The 17,834-nt window shown below is 42.5% G+C and overlaps 3 protein-coding genes across 5 annotated transcripts; 1 reads left to right on the top strand and 2 right to left on the bottom strand.

Moving 5' to 3' along the window:
• Positions 1-6,080: 6,080 nt before the first annotated feature.
• zmat5 (zinc finger, matrin-type 5) lies at positions 6,081-9,224 on the bottom strand. Of its 2 annotated transcripts, none has more exons than XM_079734965.1 (6): positions 9,190-9,206; positions 8,115-8,248; positions 7,930-7,992; positions 7,762-7,842; positions 6,999-7,107; positions 6,081-6,879 (listed from the first exon to the last, which is right to left on the bottom strand). In XM_079734965.1, exons 2-6 carry the CDS (start codon positions 8,239-8,241, stop codon positions 6,723-6,725), a joined length of 537 nt encoding a protein of 178 aa, XP_079591091.1. In that variant the 5' UTR covers positions 8,242-8,248; positions 9,190-9,206; the 3' UTR covers positions 6,081-6,722. The 2 variants fall into 2 exon arrangements, with proteins under 2 accessions (XP_079591091.1, XP_079591090.1); XM_079734964.1 differs by having other exon boundaries at positions 6,082-6,879; positions 8,115-8,251; positions 9,190-9,224.
• A 218-nt stretch (positions 9,225-9,442) lies between these two features.
• On the top strand, positions 9,443-10,142 carry uqcr10 (ubiquinol-cytochrome c reductase, complex III subunit X). Its single transcript, XM_079735758.1, has 2 exons — positions 9,443-9,611; positions 9,824-10,142. Exons 1-2 carry the CDS (start codon positions 9,471-9,473, stop codon positions 9,869-9,871), a joined length of 189 nt encoding a protein of 62 aa, XP_079591884.1. The 5' UTR covers positions 9,443-9,470; the 3' UTR covers positions 9,872-10,142.
• Positions 10,143-10,268: 126 nt separating this feature from the next.
• Positions 10,269-17,460, bottom strand: LOC307075230 (scavenger receptor class F member 2-like). 2 transcript variants are annotated; one of them, XM_079735756.1, is made up of 11 exons: positions 17,245-17,460; positions 16,919-16,977; positions 16,706-16,807; positions 15,684-16,203; positions 15,157-15,375; positions 14,494-14,622; positions 14,155-14,258; positions 13,906-14,020; positions 13,678-13,784; positions 12,812-12,967; positions 10,269-12,117 (listed from the first exon to the last, which is right to left on the bottom strand). In XM_079735756.1, exons 1-11 carry the CDS (start codon positions 17,355-17,357, stop codon positions 11,096-11,098), a joined length of 2,646 nt encoding a protein of 881 aa, XP_079591882.1. In that variant the 5' UTR covers positions 17,358-17,460; the 3' UTR covers positions 10,269-11,095. The 2 variants fall into 2 exon arrangements, with proteins under 2 accessions (XP_079591882.1, XP_079591883.1); XM_079735757.1 differs by having other exon boundaries at positions 13,678-13,781.
• Between the last annotated feature and the right edge of the window lie 374 nt (positions 17,461-17,834).

Below are 17,834 nucleotides of genomic sequence, written 5' to 3'. Positions count from 1 at the left end.
TTTTCGCAGGTTTAACGCATAATAAAAACCCAAAACCCAAATGGGCTCTGGGTGAGCGAATAATAATGACCAAATATAAATATTACAATATAACAACTTTAAAAATTGATATATCAAGACCAAATTAAGTGCAAGAATGGAAAGCAGACTCCTTTGGTTGAGGTTAAGGAGCTATATGTTTAAAGTAAGTAAGTAAAATAAGTCCTCACTTAGTCATGCCTCCATTTCGGATTCGGGAAGCGAAAAGGTGAGAAGAGGTCAACGACGGATAAAGTCACCGAAGGTGTGACACTTTGCGCTAATGAACTGAAACTCATGGTGCTGAGACCTTTATATGTTCAACTAAAGCTGGAGAAAATAAATAATTGAGGTTTTCAGGGAACTCAGGATTGTGATCCATCCAACTTAATCCCTTCCCTGAATCTGTACTGCGCTCGTTAAAAAGTATTTCTCATCCTCTGCCCCCTTGCCTTCAAACTCCATGTTCTTAATGATTGGAAGATGTCCAAATCAATTACCCTAGGGGCATTTTAAACAGCTATTAAATACTGTAGAGAGATCCTCTATTGGCAACTCCAACTGTTATTTATTAAATATTGTATTTGTGGAGTTTCATTGTTTTGGTCCCAATTGCTGCTCTCTTGTTCAGGTCTGGTTATAAACAAGACCGCTGCTATTAAAGAGTCTGATGCCCACAGACTCATTAAGAATATATTTAAATGAGATGAAAATGCAATAGATTTTGAAGCCAGTCTGAAAATAAATGCACTGTTATTCATTTGCCGTAGTGGCTTTGCAGAGAGGACTTGCGCACCTGTTTACACCTGCACCCTGGCTACAAAACGGGTGTAGGTGCCTTTGGCACACAAGTGGAAAAAGCACTCGCAAAAGCCAAGCAGCAGATGGTCTCATTCTACTCATCGGAAAACACTGTATGCCTGCAGGACTCAAACTTAAGGAAGAAAAACAGAAAACATTTCCTAACAATGTGTGATTGTCACGTTGAATTTGATTCTTCAAATCAATGAAGGTTGCAAATGTGTGCTATTGAATCAAATCCCGACAAGACATGTTTTATCTTTCTGTGTGGATTAAGGGTTTAGAAGTTAAATATAACGAATGTATCTGCATTTTTATTTTCCTCAGAAACCTGTCAAGTTATGGGCGGGGGTGGGGCATACAGCAACTGACACCAGATAAATGTCTGCTTGGCTTGTAATCAGTGCATTGATTGGCCACGGGCAAGTGTGTTCCTCAGATGAACTACGCAGCACACTGGAAGTTGTGTGCCCACAGTGGCGACAGTGAGCAGTCTCTTAGTTTGCTCTGAAAAGCAATTACTTCCAACGAGCCATGTCGTCATGTTATAGTCCCCTAAGTTGTTTTTTCAAATAATATATGCTAATATCATTTAAAAAAAATGCTTTTCTGCTTGCTGTTGAGGGATAAGCTGATTCACCGCTGTCAGATTTAATGCCGGCTGGAAGCCCCCATACCCTCAGAACATTTTCAATGGGTTGGCCAGATGGGGCCAGTGAAGTATCACACTAAAAATGCTGTAAAAACAGCTATGAAATTCAGAGTATGAAACTGAATAGTTTCACAAGAAGATGATGTATTGCTTACATAGATGAGCTGATGGATCATCAACCCTGTTTCGCTATGTTATGGCCATGGCCATCCACCTTTTCCTTACCTTTTGCGTTTGTGTTGTGTGGACTGTGTTGTTGATATTCAGCCTCTCTTGCCTCAGTGTGCAGCCTGTGTTGCCTGGTTGCCCTCTTTAATGTGTTAGGATTAATGTTTTCTAAATATTTCAAAATGCCAAAAGTGGTAATGGTTCGGGCTGGTGTCAGTGGTGCCACTGACTGAAGAATATCTTATATCAAACTTATAGTTATATTCAACGTATATTCCAGAGCCATTGTGACTCCCACATCAGTATTCAGTCGATGGCTTCAACGGAACTTTCTGAATTTCCTGCAACCAAGATATGGGTTCTTGTATTTGGGGGATGGAGGAGAGAAGATAATATATTTATTGTATATCTCAACTTTCTGAAGGCCAAAGAACCTGATCAGGAACCTCATTTAGGATTTAAGAGCATTAATAATGAATTATACTTGCTTCAGTATGAAGCATCCCATCTGTAATTCCTGTAAAACAACACATGCTCCAACGCTCCAACCGGCCGCAAGCCAGATAAACTCTTTGGGTCAAATAGGAATATAGGGGTACAACCTGGCAACACAAGGAAGGACTAGGGGCAGGAGGGTAGCTCGGAAGGGAGAGCAGCTCGTCTGGGAACCAGAATGTTACTGGTAGGATCGCAGTAGTTCCCCCTAGGTTTGAGGTGACCCTGAGCAAGGCACCTAACCCTTACTGCTCCCAAAGGGCTAGCTGTTGCGCTTGCGTGGTTGAAAGCGTCAGCCGGTGACCCTTGTGATTTAAGACACTTGTGTATTTTGAGACCACAAAGCTGAACAATGAAACATTTTTACTGCAGTCATCACTTTTGTTATTGTGACCTTTTCACTTCTTTCTCCATAAAGTTGATTTAGAGAGAAGAGAAAACCATACACAACTGTGGAGTGTCATATCATACAGCAGTAAGGACTGTCCCACGTGTGCTGTAGGTATTTAAGGTCGATTTGGTCACGTAATGGCTAATAGGTTGACAAAGTATAGGTTTTAACGTATGAGTGTTCCATGTTGTTATTCAACCACAGACTCTGAATAGGAATACACAAAAGTAGATTATTTTTCTCCCTTGAATTTTGTATTTTTACATCCGGTTCTCTGTATTCTTTCATCCTTTGAGATTCCTGCCCTGAGCATTTTATTATGTAAGCGGTTACATATGGTAAGATTATTTTGACTGACTGTGTCAGTTTCGACAACTCTTGGCTTTTTCCAACAATTTCTTCATTCAAATAAATCATTTGGAGGTAGTCTCATTCAAGCAACACTTTCTATAACATGCTTCATCCTTTGACAGCCCCTCTGGGTTTATGCTCAATATCTGTCTCCCCTTCTTTACTTTTCTTATGCCAAGCAATCTGGCTGCTGGCCTGCGCCGTTTGTTTTTAATTTATTAATGAATTTCTCTGACTTAAACCAACCATCCCCTCCCCGCTTATCTGTCTTTGTAACTCATACATCGGATTAGACACAAAGTCTGGAAATCTGTTTCTTTCTTTATTTCTTGAGGCTTGAAGTTAATATATTAGTCTATGTAATATCCTCCCTCTGCAAGGTGTTATGCTAAGTTTCCATCTCCCTTACTGGGATTTCCAGATAAAGGGAGGGTTGGCATTTTTAAGAAATGCACCAGAGTAAACTCATTTTTTTATAAGTATACAACCAAGATAAATAAGACTTCCCATCAGCCCTCCCTCTAAAGCATCTCCTCCAAAACACATGACTAGCTTGCTAGCTTCAGCAATAGGTCTGCCTCTAGCCTCGTGGAAGACTCTTATCATGTGCAATGAGTGCACGGGCAGAGAGCACACAGGTAGCCGGGCAGGTAGCTAGACTGACAGGTAAGCAATCATTTCATTCGGGCTGAAGGAAATGATTGCATGGGCTTATTACACGCCTATGACTGCCATAGACACCAGGTTATTAATTATATTATCAGATAATTTTATTTATTGATTGCTATAGGGATGTTAAGGGAATTTCAACAAACATGCAAAAACGATTCAATCTACCTTTAAATTGGTCTACATATATAAAATAATCTTTAAAACACTGATGCATTTCATTGTCCCACTTTTCTTTCCTTCAGTTTATTCTCGGAGAGCCCCAGCTCCACTCAAAGGCCTCGGAGCTCTGCCATCATCAGCAGAAGTGGGTGGTTGTCACTTTCTAGCAGCGGCATTGACAGGACAAGAGCCTCAAACAAGACTCGTTCCTGACATGAAGAGCGCTGCATGCTACCAGGAGACAGTAGTATTCTTCTTTAAGGTTTTAAAAGCCGCTCGTACATCTAATGTCATTCCAGCTCGGATTCTAACAAACGGTGCTCCCACGGTTTAACCTTGCGGTTACAGAGAAGCTCGGACCACATTTCGTAGGAAAATAGGTTCTCTAAAACAGACGGACTAACTTCTGAGACAGTTTGGGTCACCCAGAGAAACTTTAAATTTCAATAGGACACTTTCAATTAAAATGTTATCCACTGAACTCATCCACCCTCACCCAATCTCTCACACATATACACACACACACACACACACACACACACACACACACACACACACACACACACACACACAGACCAACACACACACAAAAACACACATACACACAAGGCATGTCAGCATCAGGCTTCACTTACTCAGTTGTTTTCTAGGTTCACACGTCTGATGTTTGACGACTGCTAGGTTTGACAGTGCGGTGGGCGGAACGGAGCCTGGTGTGGACGTGTTCACTGATTCCTGAGTTTAGCCCCAAACAAGTCCCCGTCTGACTGACAGCTGAGTGCACCCCCAACCCCCACCATCTCCGCCCCCCACCTCCTTACCCAGGGGGCTCTTGGCACCCTTGGTGTGGAGAGGAATAAGAGTACTCCTAACACTGGTTGGCCCTGTTATATTTTAGATGTGTTACAGCCTTTAGGACTTGAGAACATTTGTCACACATTATATTTTGTATTTTTTGGGGTTCAAATAATCATCGACCTGCGAAAAGGCGATCAACTAGAGTAGCCTAATCATACCGCCTCTTTACAGAAGGTGTTCATCGCAATGAAATTTATGAATAAATGAACTGAGAATATGAATAATGCAAGCATTAGTCTTATTAATTTTATGAATTTAGGCTGTGATGTTCTGCCTGCTCCAATAAAACATTCAAAACTCCAACCAAGTTATGCATTCTCCCAAATAACTGGGGCACTCAGCCAGTGACAATTAAAAACCAGAAGCAGTCAATTTAGAAAAGCGCATCTCTTCCAACACCAGCAGAATTATTCCAACAGGGCTGAATAAAACTCCTGCCTGGGAGGAACCGAGAACGACAAAAAAGCAAGGAGTGAACACAAAGTAACGTTAGACAAAATGCTAAGCTAAACTTTCCACGTATTTAATGGTCAGTTCTGGCATTCAGATTTGCATACTAATGGTGAATCAAACCACTGCATAATATTTACAGAGGCAATAAACATATATAAATGTAGCCAATTATCTCTGAATATCTGTAATGGGAGACTATCAGTATTGTGGAAATGTGGGCCTACAATATATCTCCAAGTCCAGCATGTTTCAAAGTTCCAGCACAATTTATTTAGGTTGCACTACTCGAATTATTCACACACGGAATGGTGAAGTTTATTCCTTTAGTTTAGTTTTTTATTTCATTTTAAGAACTGACCAGGTTTTCCAATGTTTTGGCTCCAGTTCGCTAAGGAAGAACGGAGTGGCTCTCGTCCTGGAAACAGCACAGCAAGATGCATGTGTTTAACATGACTCATTTCCTTTAGATATCTGAAGGGTCAAAAACATACAATGATTTTTTCTTTGGTTTGTTGTTCACCGATCTCCTTTGTTAGCGACAGACCCCCCTGGCAGATTCACGGTTCTGAAGGGTAACACACAGGGTTGTCTGACCCTAACGACTTAACCTTGATTGATGGTATTCCAAATGACCGAAATGCAAATGAGAAGATGAAGCTGGTGTTAAGAGTCCAAGACCTGCTAATCTTTTCTCGAGCAATACCAGTGTGGACCACAATATTAAGGCAACATGTGGGAGATGTGTTTGTCTATTACCACAACAACAACCAGAGCTCCTCAAGGGCACCGGTGATATGGATATCATGCGAGAGGTTTCATCCATCTTTCTACACGACACGGTGTGTTATCTGGTATTCACATCAGCTCCTTGGTGACTGGCTAAGACTGGCTGAGGTTAAGGTGGTAAAGAGCGCAGAGCGAGGCGTGGCAGTGAAAAATGCAGTGATGTGACGGTCATTACAGAAGCAACAGGCTTCCAGCATGCTAATGAATGTGCCAATGTGGTTGGAGGGGGGGCGGGATCTTGCACAAATTGTTGATGACCATTTGTTTGATATGAACACAGAATTGTGTTCATTATGAAATGACAGATATCCTTATTTAATAAGAGAAGTACCCTTATCAGTGACAAAATTAGTTTTAATAGTAAATTGCATGTGTATATTAAGAGGCCCATCTGTCACAAATTAGGTTGTGTGAATGCTGTACTTAATGTTGAGAATTAATAACTTTCGTTATTTCTGTAAAAAATATTGATGAAGAAATGAACACATAATTGTGAAAGCTCGTGCTTGTAAAAGTGAAAAATACAATACGGAACTATAAAATAAAAAAAGGTTAACAAAGAACACTGTAAAACCAGTCAATTATAAATCACACAGCTCAAATTGTAAAAAACATATCAAGGTGACAGAATGTTGCATCAGACACACAAGGTTACCCATTGTGCAAGATAACAATAGAATCACTCAAAACAGGCAATACCACCGCTATAACTCACTGAGATGGGAAGTGATGCTTCCCTTTCCTACGCCCTGGAATGTGGGTCAATATGTACGGTTGCATTTACGGGATCATAAGAAGGAAACACCAAACCGGACAACACACCCCTGTCATGTTGCACCGACACATCCCCTGATGTGACGGCTGTGACCTTGCTAAAGGTTGCGTCGCGGCGGCTCTATATGAATTATTAAGCATCGTTCATCCCCATTCCGTGTCCAGGTCAACCCTCCAGCCCCCCGGGGGAGGGGGCCGGAGGGAGGGCGGCAGGTCAGGGATGGAGAGCAGATGTTGGGCGACATCGCTCGCCGTTTGTTCTTCCTCCTCCTCCTCCTCCTCCTCTTCCTCCGCCGACGCTCTGTAGGGAGAACACAAGGGAAAGGGGTTGAGGTGTGGCTAATGGTGTGGAGGCGTAAACGTTAGCCACGCTCGGCCGTGACTAATGAAGTACTGAGGGCCACTGACGCCAGCTCCTACCCGCCGCTGCCATGGGCAGGTTTCCTCTTCTGCCGCTTCGCCAGCCATTCCTCCACGCCCCCCGCCGCTGAGCCCCTGTACTGGGGGTCTTCTCTGCGGCTCCTTTCGTCTAAAAACAGACAGAAAAATGAGTCACTCTCCTCCATTACGTAAGAGAATTGCTTCAAGAACGGTACCTGTTTTCGGGATCAAACTATTGCTTCTTAATGCTGATTATACTAGTAGCATTTAGCATGAGTGGGACAGCCACAGTTGTAAATAATAACAATAAAGCACTTTAATCTTTGTGAAAATACATTTTGTAAATAACTGATATGGAGAGTCAATGTTATGTTGTCCATAAAAACTCTGTACTGACCGACACACATTAATACCAAAAGGTGAAAGTGCTATATTGCCCTTGTTGGCATTCAGGCACGCTCAAGCAAAATGCTCTTTGTCACAGCAAAGTTATTATATTGGTGACTGCTGTTTTAATGAAGCCAGGAGAGACTGTTACAATGGCCAAGACCGGCATTGACCTTTAAAGCAAATGCTCTGTTCCATTTATATTTGTCCAATAAAGGACTAGGGTTAAGCATATAACACAGCAAAAACACATTTTGTATACACCATGAAGACTTTAAATGAAATATTAAATTACTTTTACTGTGATATTACTGGCAACATATGGTGGAATAATGCCATGTCCAACAAGCCCAACATAATGAATGCAGCCTTGAAGTAGCCTGGTGAACAGCACCACCTTGTGGCTACAACTCACCTTCAATCTGCATTCTTAGCTGTTCCATCTCTTCTTCGGACATGTGGGAAAATCGGCAACTGGGGCCAAAGCCACAATTTCCTAATGTAGAGGTAAGGATGTTACTAAAAATAGCTTTTTTACATAAATCCCAAAGTTTAACATTATTGTTTTTTATTTTGATCCTACCTGTCTGTAGAAACTTCCTGCATGGTTTCTTTGCTTGCTCGTCCTGTAGGATGGCTGCAGTGTCTTATTTTAAAATGGTCATGAACAACAAAGATAACAGAGGTTAACATCTGCAGACTTTGCTTGAAGCTGTGCCAGTAAAATCCTAAAAATAAATAAAATGTGAAAAATTTGATCCTTCCTACCTCTAAAATGATCGAACCAAGCCTTCTTGGATCTGTGGTGCTGAACTCCGAAGAGGTGTTTTTTCCGGTTGTGCATGTTGTCCTGAAAGGACCGGTCACAGTAGTCGCAGTAATACCGCCTCCCCATGGTTCAACTTCTAGGATTTAAAAAATAATATTAAATATGAATTATAATAATAGTAAGTAATAATAGCAACACACCGATTCAGCAAGTAAAGTTCTGACAAGCAGTTCAATATCTCAACAGCTTAAAACGTCTAATAATAACTATTATACTGTCAGTATATATATATATATATATATATATATATATATATATATATATATATATATATATATATACAGGATGCGATTTGCCGGTGGGGATGGTGGGGATTATCCCCCCCTCTGGTTTACACGTCCTACCCTCTGCTGAATTATTTTTATCCTCGGTGGGGATAAAAATTATCCCCCCCACCCAAAGTATTTTCACCATTACATCGTAATTATTAACACCCAAAATACACAGGGTCCGTCTTCATTTTGAAACATTTTAAAATGTTTCTCAAAATTATCCCCCCCTCTGGTTTTTTCACAAATCGCACCCTGTATATATATATATGCTGGTGCAAATCGTTGCTCAAAACATGTCCGTGTTTCCCTAACCCCGTCTCTGCAGGGATCCCACCAGCAAGTCATCAAACACACATGGTAGTCAATCAAATTAAACAAAAGAGACTTGACCTGATTGGCACGGCTGTGAAGCTAAACAATTCATATGGTACCCAAAAGCTCAAAGGCCAATTTAGTCGAATTCAGTCCCACAACAGTAGAAAGAGTCAACTCTGAAATCAGGCCTTAATTAATGTCCATATTGCAACACACAACTGATCAATGGTTTATCAAGGGGCAGGCTGAAAGGTTTCAATCATAGTAACGCGTGCATACTGGTGCATACCTAGCGTAGCCTAGCACTCACACTATGCCACCAAACTGTTAGCTCTACAAACACATAGAGAAATAATTGACACTGATTGATGAACATATCAGCGTATGGTCCAACAAAGATACAGAATATGGGAGAATGTAACTTTACCTTCAGTTGTGTTGTTATCTCAATGGGAAGTGACGTATTTTGACGTCATTTCCATGTTTTGTGACGTAGAACAAATTACTGATATTACTTTTAAAAAAACGAAGAACTGGCCCTATTTAAAAACAAAAGTACATAGAATAAGTTTAACGAATAGGAAAAAAAATCACATTTTGTGTGAATCGTATTTTCTTTTCGTGCATCCCACTTACGCAACATAAAAAACCAGGGGAATTGAACCTTATAGGCTTCCGCTTTCCCTGAGTCTCCACTCTGATCTCAACATGGCGCTGGCAAAGACTGTCTACAGCCTGCTGTTCCGGAGGACGTCCACCTTCGCTGTCACTATCATAGTGGGAGCAGTGTTTTTCGAACGCATCTTCGACCAAGGTGGTGATGCTGTGTTTGAGCAGTTGAACCGGGGGGTGAGTGTGGTCGTTAAGCAGCTAATACCTCATAACCTGACCTTCCATGTAGAGGACGAACGGACGCTAGCTTTAGATTAGCATGCAGGTAGCTAACTGCATCACAGCAGATAACGCAAAGTAGCGCCATCTATACGTCTCACCATGTTTATTTGTTAAAGGCACACTTGCAAAGGAGGTCTGTAAAGTTTATTATGGTCGCTTTGTTTCAGAAACTCTGGAACCACATCAAACACAAATACGAGGTGAAGGAGGAGTAAGATGTCCTGCTACTGCAAAGAAGCCCAGCTCATCTCTAATGCTCCATCCTATCACGCATCTCTTCCCTGATTATGTGGACAATGTTGGGACGGTCCTGTACTGGACGGCTGCGACACACCTGGTGGAAGTTTTATAGACTGGGCAGAACACAACCCAGATGGATTCACTGGGCCGGTCAACTTGTCCTCTCTTCTGTCATAGTTTGTCTCGCTTTCCCTTCTCCCTAATCGTTTTCATGACTTGTTAAATTAAACACACTTGTAAATCTAAGATCGTGTAATGGTTTTATTCATAGTGCGTATATGAGCAGACCATATTACTGTTTTTCAGGACATGACTTTTTGATTGAAATACAAATTTATACAACACTAGTACAACTAAAGCAATCAGTGTTTGAGGAAGCATGTTAAGAATAATGGTTATGAATAAAGAACATTTTTTTTATTTAACATGGCAAGATATCTTTACATAAGCGTTACAATTGCATGTTACCTGGTCAAATAGTCCATCAACAAAGTAGGCAGAAAAAAAGACTGAGCAGTTGTTGCACCAGAATATTATTGAAAATGTAAAACCTTCATTCCCCACTATAGATTTTTAAGCAATCTTGGCTGTGAAACAATCATGTTGTACACTGATTTTTTTAAAGAACAGTTGATTTTAATTTGACTGACCTTTCAATGAGGTTTAACATCAATCAGTGCAGCTGTCTCTGATAGAGTTTATGCAAGTACCGTACATCAAAACTAAAAAAAAAATACACTGATCCTTAAACTCTACAACGTCCAACCAAGCAGGTCATATGTACGGCATATGTTGTACACAGTAATGTGACAAATCTGCACAACAATTCTGTATTGCTCTAGTTTATCAAACCCTTTTGAAGTTTTGGTTTTATATGGTACATGTCAAAACATTTATAAAACTTTGCTTTGGTAAAACTAAAGAAATATGGAATTGATAATGATTTTTATTACATTTTAAAGTACAATTGCAACTAATACATTTCCCTAATATAAGGCCAATTGTGTATCCAACACATTCTTGGTATTCTATAATACCAGGGTCAAGGTATGAAGCACTGCGTTGCCTTGCTTTCCCTGCAATAAAATCAAACATGTCAGAATATTCATATATTTTAGAACAGTTAGTCCAGTCCAGTTCTGACTTTTACAAATATTAGTTTCTTGGTATTGATCAAATGCAGTGATATTGCCTCATCTTTACTCATTTGTATTGATTTTGGAATATATATGTCCTTCCTGAGGATCCATTATTTGTACTGGCTTTTTCGTCGTGGTCTTCGGATATGTGAGAGTACCTTTTCGTACATTCCTCAAGCCCTCCTTCCCTGGGCTGTCAGCCGTGCTCGGCAGCGAATCTCCATTATGTGGACTGCTCGTTGTCAGAACCGGAGAGCTTCTCATGGAGCCTACCTGGGACCCCGCCTGGCTTGGTTGCTTCTCCTTGTTCCGTGCTGATGGCTGAGACGGCCTGCCGCTCTCCTGTCCGCTCTCATGGTTGTTCTTCAGAACCAGGTTCTTCGGCTGGGGGGCCATGCCGCGTGGTGGAACAACTTCACAGTTGGATTCTGCGCCCTCTGGATGTTTTCCAGACGATGTTTTGGACGCCGCAGGTTCTCCGTCCGTATGTCTTATCTGCCTCAAAACGCTCTGCACTGCCCTGCAAATGGGCTCTAGTGGGAGAAACCCAGACGGGCTTCTCGTGGAGTTGCTTTGCTCCACCAGGGTCTCCTGCTCCTCCACACTCTGAGTCACAGTAGAGGGGACCGACCCTGTACCGGTTCTCCTCTCAGTACTCTTTGTGCCGTGTTGAACGCTGTCCGCCTGGATCTTCTGTTTCTGACTCTTGGATTGGTGGATCCAAGATCCCCTGGGCTTTGTGGACGGGTCCGGAGGCCTGGGTTTAACCCTTCCTGCAGCATTGATTTTTGTGTTTTCTTTAAGAGGGTCGGTCAAGCCATCACCCTCTTGTTGGGCTGGTGGGGGTACGGAGCCCCCTAGCGAGGGTCCGCCAGGGGGTGCACAGCCCAAACGGGGAGGGTTCTTGGTCACAGTGTGGTAGGTCAGTTCCCTGGGGTCGTCTAAACATGGCTCTGTTATCCTAGGGCTGACCTCGTAGACGTGATCCGTCTGGGCTTCCAGCTCATCTTCCTCAGACAACAACAATGTGGTCTCTGTTCTGTTGAATCGCTCTGCTTTTGATTTGCTCTCCGTGGCGGTTTCTGAAAGAGGCATTGAGAGAGCAGAATAAGGCAGACATTCAAACATTCACCATTGAGAAAAAGTATAAAACTAACAATCCGTAGGTGAAGTGGGGCCACTGCTGTTCTCAATTTAGCTAGTAATGCGACTTAGTAACTTGTAACTATAAATGATGAAAAGTCGAACCCTCCATCCTTTAACATTTTTTTTTTATTAATGATAACACAAATATTTTATTACTTTTGTTAAATCTTACAAGTTTGCTGCTCTGAATATCTTTAATTGCCCGTCTCTAGAATAGGAAACTTAACCTTGTCCGGACATGAGAGATGTTATTTACTTGATTATGATATGCATTCTTGTGTCCCTCAGGGTCCACACTTGAGCAGTCTGTATCATTTTAATTGTTGTTTAGTTGCAGCTCAACTTGCCCACCAAACATAATGGCTGAGAATTCTTCCTGATGAAGTGGCGATTATTTCCTTCCACTGTAAACAATCACTTCCCGCAATTTAAGATAATTCAGGTCAAGGGTTCATTGCTTTACTTAACAGACAGGATGCCAATTTTATCTTAAGGGTAGTATGTTTAAATGAGCTGAGTTAAGTAAAGAGTAAAAAACCTACACAGATATAAGCTCTAGCAACAACCAGAACACCTATAAAATGTTGAACCAATAAAGGCAGCGAACAAGCAAGTCTTTTACAGGCTTACCATGCAGGCTGGAGCAGACAGGGCTGTTTTCTGTGGTCTCCACCGAGCAGCGGGATCCTCTTGAGGAACAGGAAGGGGTTGGCTGGTCCCCTGTAGACGGGGAGGGGGTCTCGATGAAACTGCAGTCCAACGTGTTTTCATGGTCATGGTGGGATACTGTAAAACATGAGTGTATGTTAAAGTCATTCCATATACATATCGTTGTGTCTTCTGCTCAACAAGCCGCCAGACATACAAAGCTTACAATAAACTAGCCAGTAAGAAATATCACTACTTTCCCACTATTACAAATCAATAATTCCAATCCATATATATTCTATTTACTGTCATATATGATTTTTGGTGATTATTTTGAAAAAATAAAGTTACAAGTAATGAATGTAGTATTCATTTAGTAAGAGTGTTACAACTATTACTGCTCTACAGAAAAGCTTAATTTTCCTGTTCCCTTCTCTATGCCTAGTGGAGGAAAGGACTGCAGTTTTAGGTAATTTTGCTACTTCCTGCTAATGGTCCACACCCTTGTTGGAATGTGTGTGTGTGTTTGAAACAACTGAATGGGTATACATAAGTGGGACTATTGCTTTTGGGAAAAAATGATTTAGGTGAGCTTTTTCCAACCTGGTAAGTTAAATGATACCTGTGCTGAAAGTTAGATATGATCAAGTACAATGGCTTCATTTTGCAACATTGGGCATTGCATATCTTAACAGTTATCATGAAAACATTGTTATTGGACTACCGTAAGGTTAAACCTGAATCGATACCCGTTCATGGTAAAAACCCATGTCCATACCATGAACAGTTAGCATGAAAACAGTGTACCGTCATTGGACAGCTGTTGAAGGTAAAACCTATATCCTTACCAAGAACATTGGGCAGCTTCTGTCTTCGCAGTGGAACCCGAGGCAGCTTATAACTTATCCTTGTGAATCCACCAAAGAGGCTTTGTTTGGCTTTATTCTCATGGCTGCTTCAACAGAAACCAGACAAAACCACTTCATTTAAACCTTTGTATAAGTGAAATGACAAACAACTGACAAATACTTGATAACATCATTCCTGTGGTCCTAGTTACTCAACATGTGTCTTACCTGTCGATGTATACATGTCTGCGCAGCAACCCCCAGCAGAGCAGGGACAGCAGCAGTAAGAGCAGGAGGCAGAACAGCAGCCCAGCGGCCACTAAGCCCCTTCTCTGGTTCCTTTCTGGAGGACCAAGCGTCGGAAGGCTCCGTTCAAGATAATGCATGACGCTCATCGTAACAGTCTGTGTAGTCAGGGTAGTAATTCCCATTTTCAAATGGGAAAAATGGGAATTAAGAGAGGGAAGGTACACTTACCTAGGTTGCATTTTCCCGACACTGGATCGCAGTCGTTGTCATAACAGGAGCATGTTTGGTTACAGTTTATGCCGTATTGACCAGCAGAACAGCTCGCGTTACAACTGTAAGGACAAAGAACAGAATAAAATACATGGTTTATTATTGAATATGTTAGTTCTGTGCACATCATTAATTCAATGAGTATGTTAATAAATATGTTCATGTATCCCCAATGATTCAGTTCAGCCTTATAATACTTTAGTACAAGCCTGATAATCATCCTGATTTTCTGTGGAAGGAGAGGCGATTCAGAAGCTAACCTGGCACCTCTAATTCTCTGATCATTGGATAACTCACATTGCTCCATGGAAGCCGGGGCCACAGACGCAGTCTCCCGTCACAAAGTGGCATGTGCCATTGAAGCAATCCTGGCACTCGCTGACACAGTTGTCCCCATATGTTGCATTGGGGCACTTGATCTCACACCTATGGATACAAAAAGATTCAAATAGTTGACACATCTGTTGACAGGTTAGATTAAATATTGGTTATCATGATAAGACCTTGTTGTTGCTATCATGATAGTTCACTTTATTGTGTTGACATAATCGTTTTAGACTAAAAAAGTTTTGATTAAAGGTGCTGTTGGTAAGAATTGAGAGTTTTTAAGAGAGCAGTAAAGAATGAAATGGAGCAAGATTGTGAAAATAAACCACCCAGAAATCCCCTCCCTCTCTGCTGTCTCCCTTTCTCCACCATTGACGAATGTTGCATTTCATGTACCGGAAGAGATGCCCTGATTGGTTAGGAATGGGCCGGGAGCAGTTTAAAATCGTAATTGTCTCATACAAATGTAGAACCAGCCAACTTGAAAGCGATATTCTCACAGCGCATTTGCCAATTGCTGGCTGATGGCGATGCAATTACTTAAATAAAAAATACACTTAGATTATAGCTCTTGAACCTTCCCTACTGCGCCTTTAAAGAAGTTTATCTAAGAAGTCATGGTTATTCTCGTACCTCTCTCCTATCCAGCCGGGATTGCAGTGAGGACATGTGCCATCCATGCGGTTGCAGAAGTGTCCATCTTTGCACACCGGGCACACCTCTTGGCAGTTTTCTCCAAAAAAGCCGTTGGCACACTTCTGGTCACACCTCGTGCCGTTCCAGCCCCGGTCGCAGGTTACACAGAGACCCTCTGTTACCTTGCAGGGCTGCTGACCTTTACAGTGGCCACACCTACAGACAGACAGCCGCATTCACAGCCACACAGATGTGGGACTTTGGAAAAACAAAGGGGGATGCATACTGCTGCTACCGCTTATGCTGAACACTGAGGAATAAACAAAGATTGGCCACTCAAAGGTGTTCACACATTATGGGATGGAGTATACAAACCCACCACACCACAAAGGGAATTTCATTGCTATAAAGACAGGCACTGTAGACATCACACCTTTAATTGACATGTGTTACAATGGACCTTATGTGGGCAACGCATTATGCCAACTTTCTCTAACTTGAGAACAACACTTAGGTCCACCTACTTGTTCCTGCAGTTCTGCCCATATGAGCCCGCCGGGCATGGCTCCCTGCAGTGCCTCCCCCGGAACCCCGGCCTGCAGGCACAGGAACCGTCGGCCTGGCTACAGCGTCCGTGGACGCACTGGCACATGCGCTCGCACTGCCCGCCCCATCGTTGCTCATCACACTGGCAGCGGCCCGTGAGCTGCTCGCAGGGCGAGCCACTGCACACGCAGCGGGAGTCGCAGGCGGGGCCGTACCACCCGGCGTTGCAGTGGCACCGGCCCGAGACCACGTCACACTGCGATTCCCCGCTACAGGCGCAGGCCTTGGAGCACTGCGGGCCCCAGAAGCCCGGACGGCACGTGCACACGCCGGTGCCCTGGTCGCAGGTGCCCTGACGGCAGCCGCAGGACAGCCGGCAGCGGGCGCCCCATCGGTCAGGCTGGCAGGTGCAGGCCCCGGTCACGTCGTCACAGCGGCCGAAGGGGTGGCAGGCGCAACTGCCCTTGCAGTCGGGGCCCCAGAACTGGGGTGGGCATTCTGCGAGGACATGGGGGTGAGGTGTCCATGATATGGGTTTCGAGTCAATATTTTTTCAATGATAATTTCATGTATGAAATCAGAAAGACGTGTGCGTGATCCTTTGTTGAATTATTGAAGAAACAACCGAATCCCAAAGATAATCATTTCAAAACTGTTCTATGTTTACATCCCAGGTTGTAGCCCCATATCCACTCCCCTCTGTCTGAGATTTAACACAACTGGGGGGGAACTTTGAAAATGCTTGAGATTAACCGTTTTTGAGCCAGGCCATAATGGGTACAAAATGATACCCTACGTACATGATTGTCAAATAAAGCAACACATAAGCATGGCAATTACATTGACAATTTGACATGCATTTAAAGTTGCAATCCAGACTCCAAACAGAGCTAATGAGTCATGTTAAGTCTAAAGCAAATAAAGTTTGTAAAAGACAATCTTTAACAAGGATGACCAAAGTGAATGAATAAAATGAAAAGATAAAATGTATTTTTCTCACTCATATCACAAGTAGCTCCAAAGTAACCATGGCGACAGCGGCATTCATTGGGACGCACACAGACTTCATTCTCCACGCAAGTGAAATTCCCCTCACATATTGCTGAAATACCAATAATTATGACGTAATTAAGGAAGGCGAAGAATAACAATCAATGATTACAAATCGCATCGGAATAACCCATGTGTTATGGTCGTCTGATGTTGAGCCTACCCGCTGGGCATTCGTCTGCCACATGTCTCCAACCACTGCAGCACTGGAAATGTCCAGGGCTGTGGAGACATGTTCAGGTTTCAACGGGAAAGTATCAATATTTTTCATTAACTAATTTCTTTACTTGCCTCTGAGCGTCATGTTCACACTTGAAAAAGTTATACTGGAGAGGACGACAGAATTATAAACATCTTTAGCCTGCATATGGATGCTGGCGCAGGAGCCTTCAGCTGAATTGTCAAAATCCTTTATACAGCCCTAAGAAAAAACAGAACTCATACATAAGACTTTCAATCAGGTTAAATACAATAAAAATAAATACTCACATGTACTCACAGACATTTATACCCTTGGGATTGAGCTCTCCGTGACACCGAGTGAGACATAACAGAGCGCAAACAACATACAACGCTGTTCTGACGGACCGCGTCTCCATCATCAGATCACAGCATCATTCATACACACATGTAGCCTATAGGACGATTTGAATATAGATCAAAGCTGGTCAAAGATATGTTAAATAGTCCTGCATCAATCCAGGGCTAACGCCAGAACTTTTCAATGCTGGGGGTACTTTCCGCCCTATCTCCTCCCTACTCGGACAGAACGTCCAATAGAAGCTGGAGGCGGCGTGGCAAGTAGTATAGGTTGGACACTATAGAGTATGGAGATGAGTGGTATAATATAGGATAGTAGACTCCATTCCCAGTACCTTTTCAACAATGTTTACATCTGAATGACTTGTGAAGAATGCGAACGGTTTGAAACGTGTGTTTCAAACCGAAGACTGATCATTTCACAACGCATAATAATAGGCCTAGGCCTACGACACCCCTGTTGTGTGTCTTTGAAACGGCGAATATAGTGATTTAAAGTAAAGGTAGGGTCATGCTCTGACAGCAGGTCATAGGCCACA

Source organism: Pollachius pollachius (assembly GCF_949987615.1).
Source record: "Pollachius pollachius genome assembly, chromosome: 4".
In the NCBI taxonomy this organism is placed as follows: Eukaryota; Metazoa; Chordata; class Actinopteri; order Gadiformes; family Gadidae; genus Pollachius; species Pollachius pollachius.
Note: the sequence above shows the minus strand (reverse complement) of the source record. Positions and strands in the feature narration are given on the sequence as shown.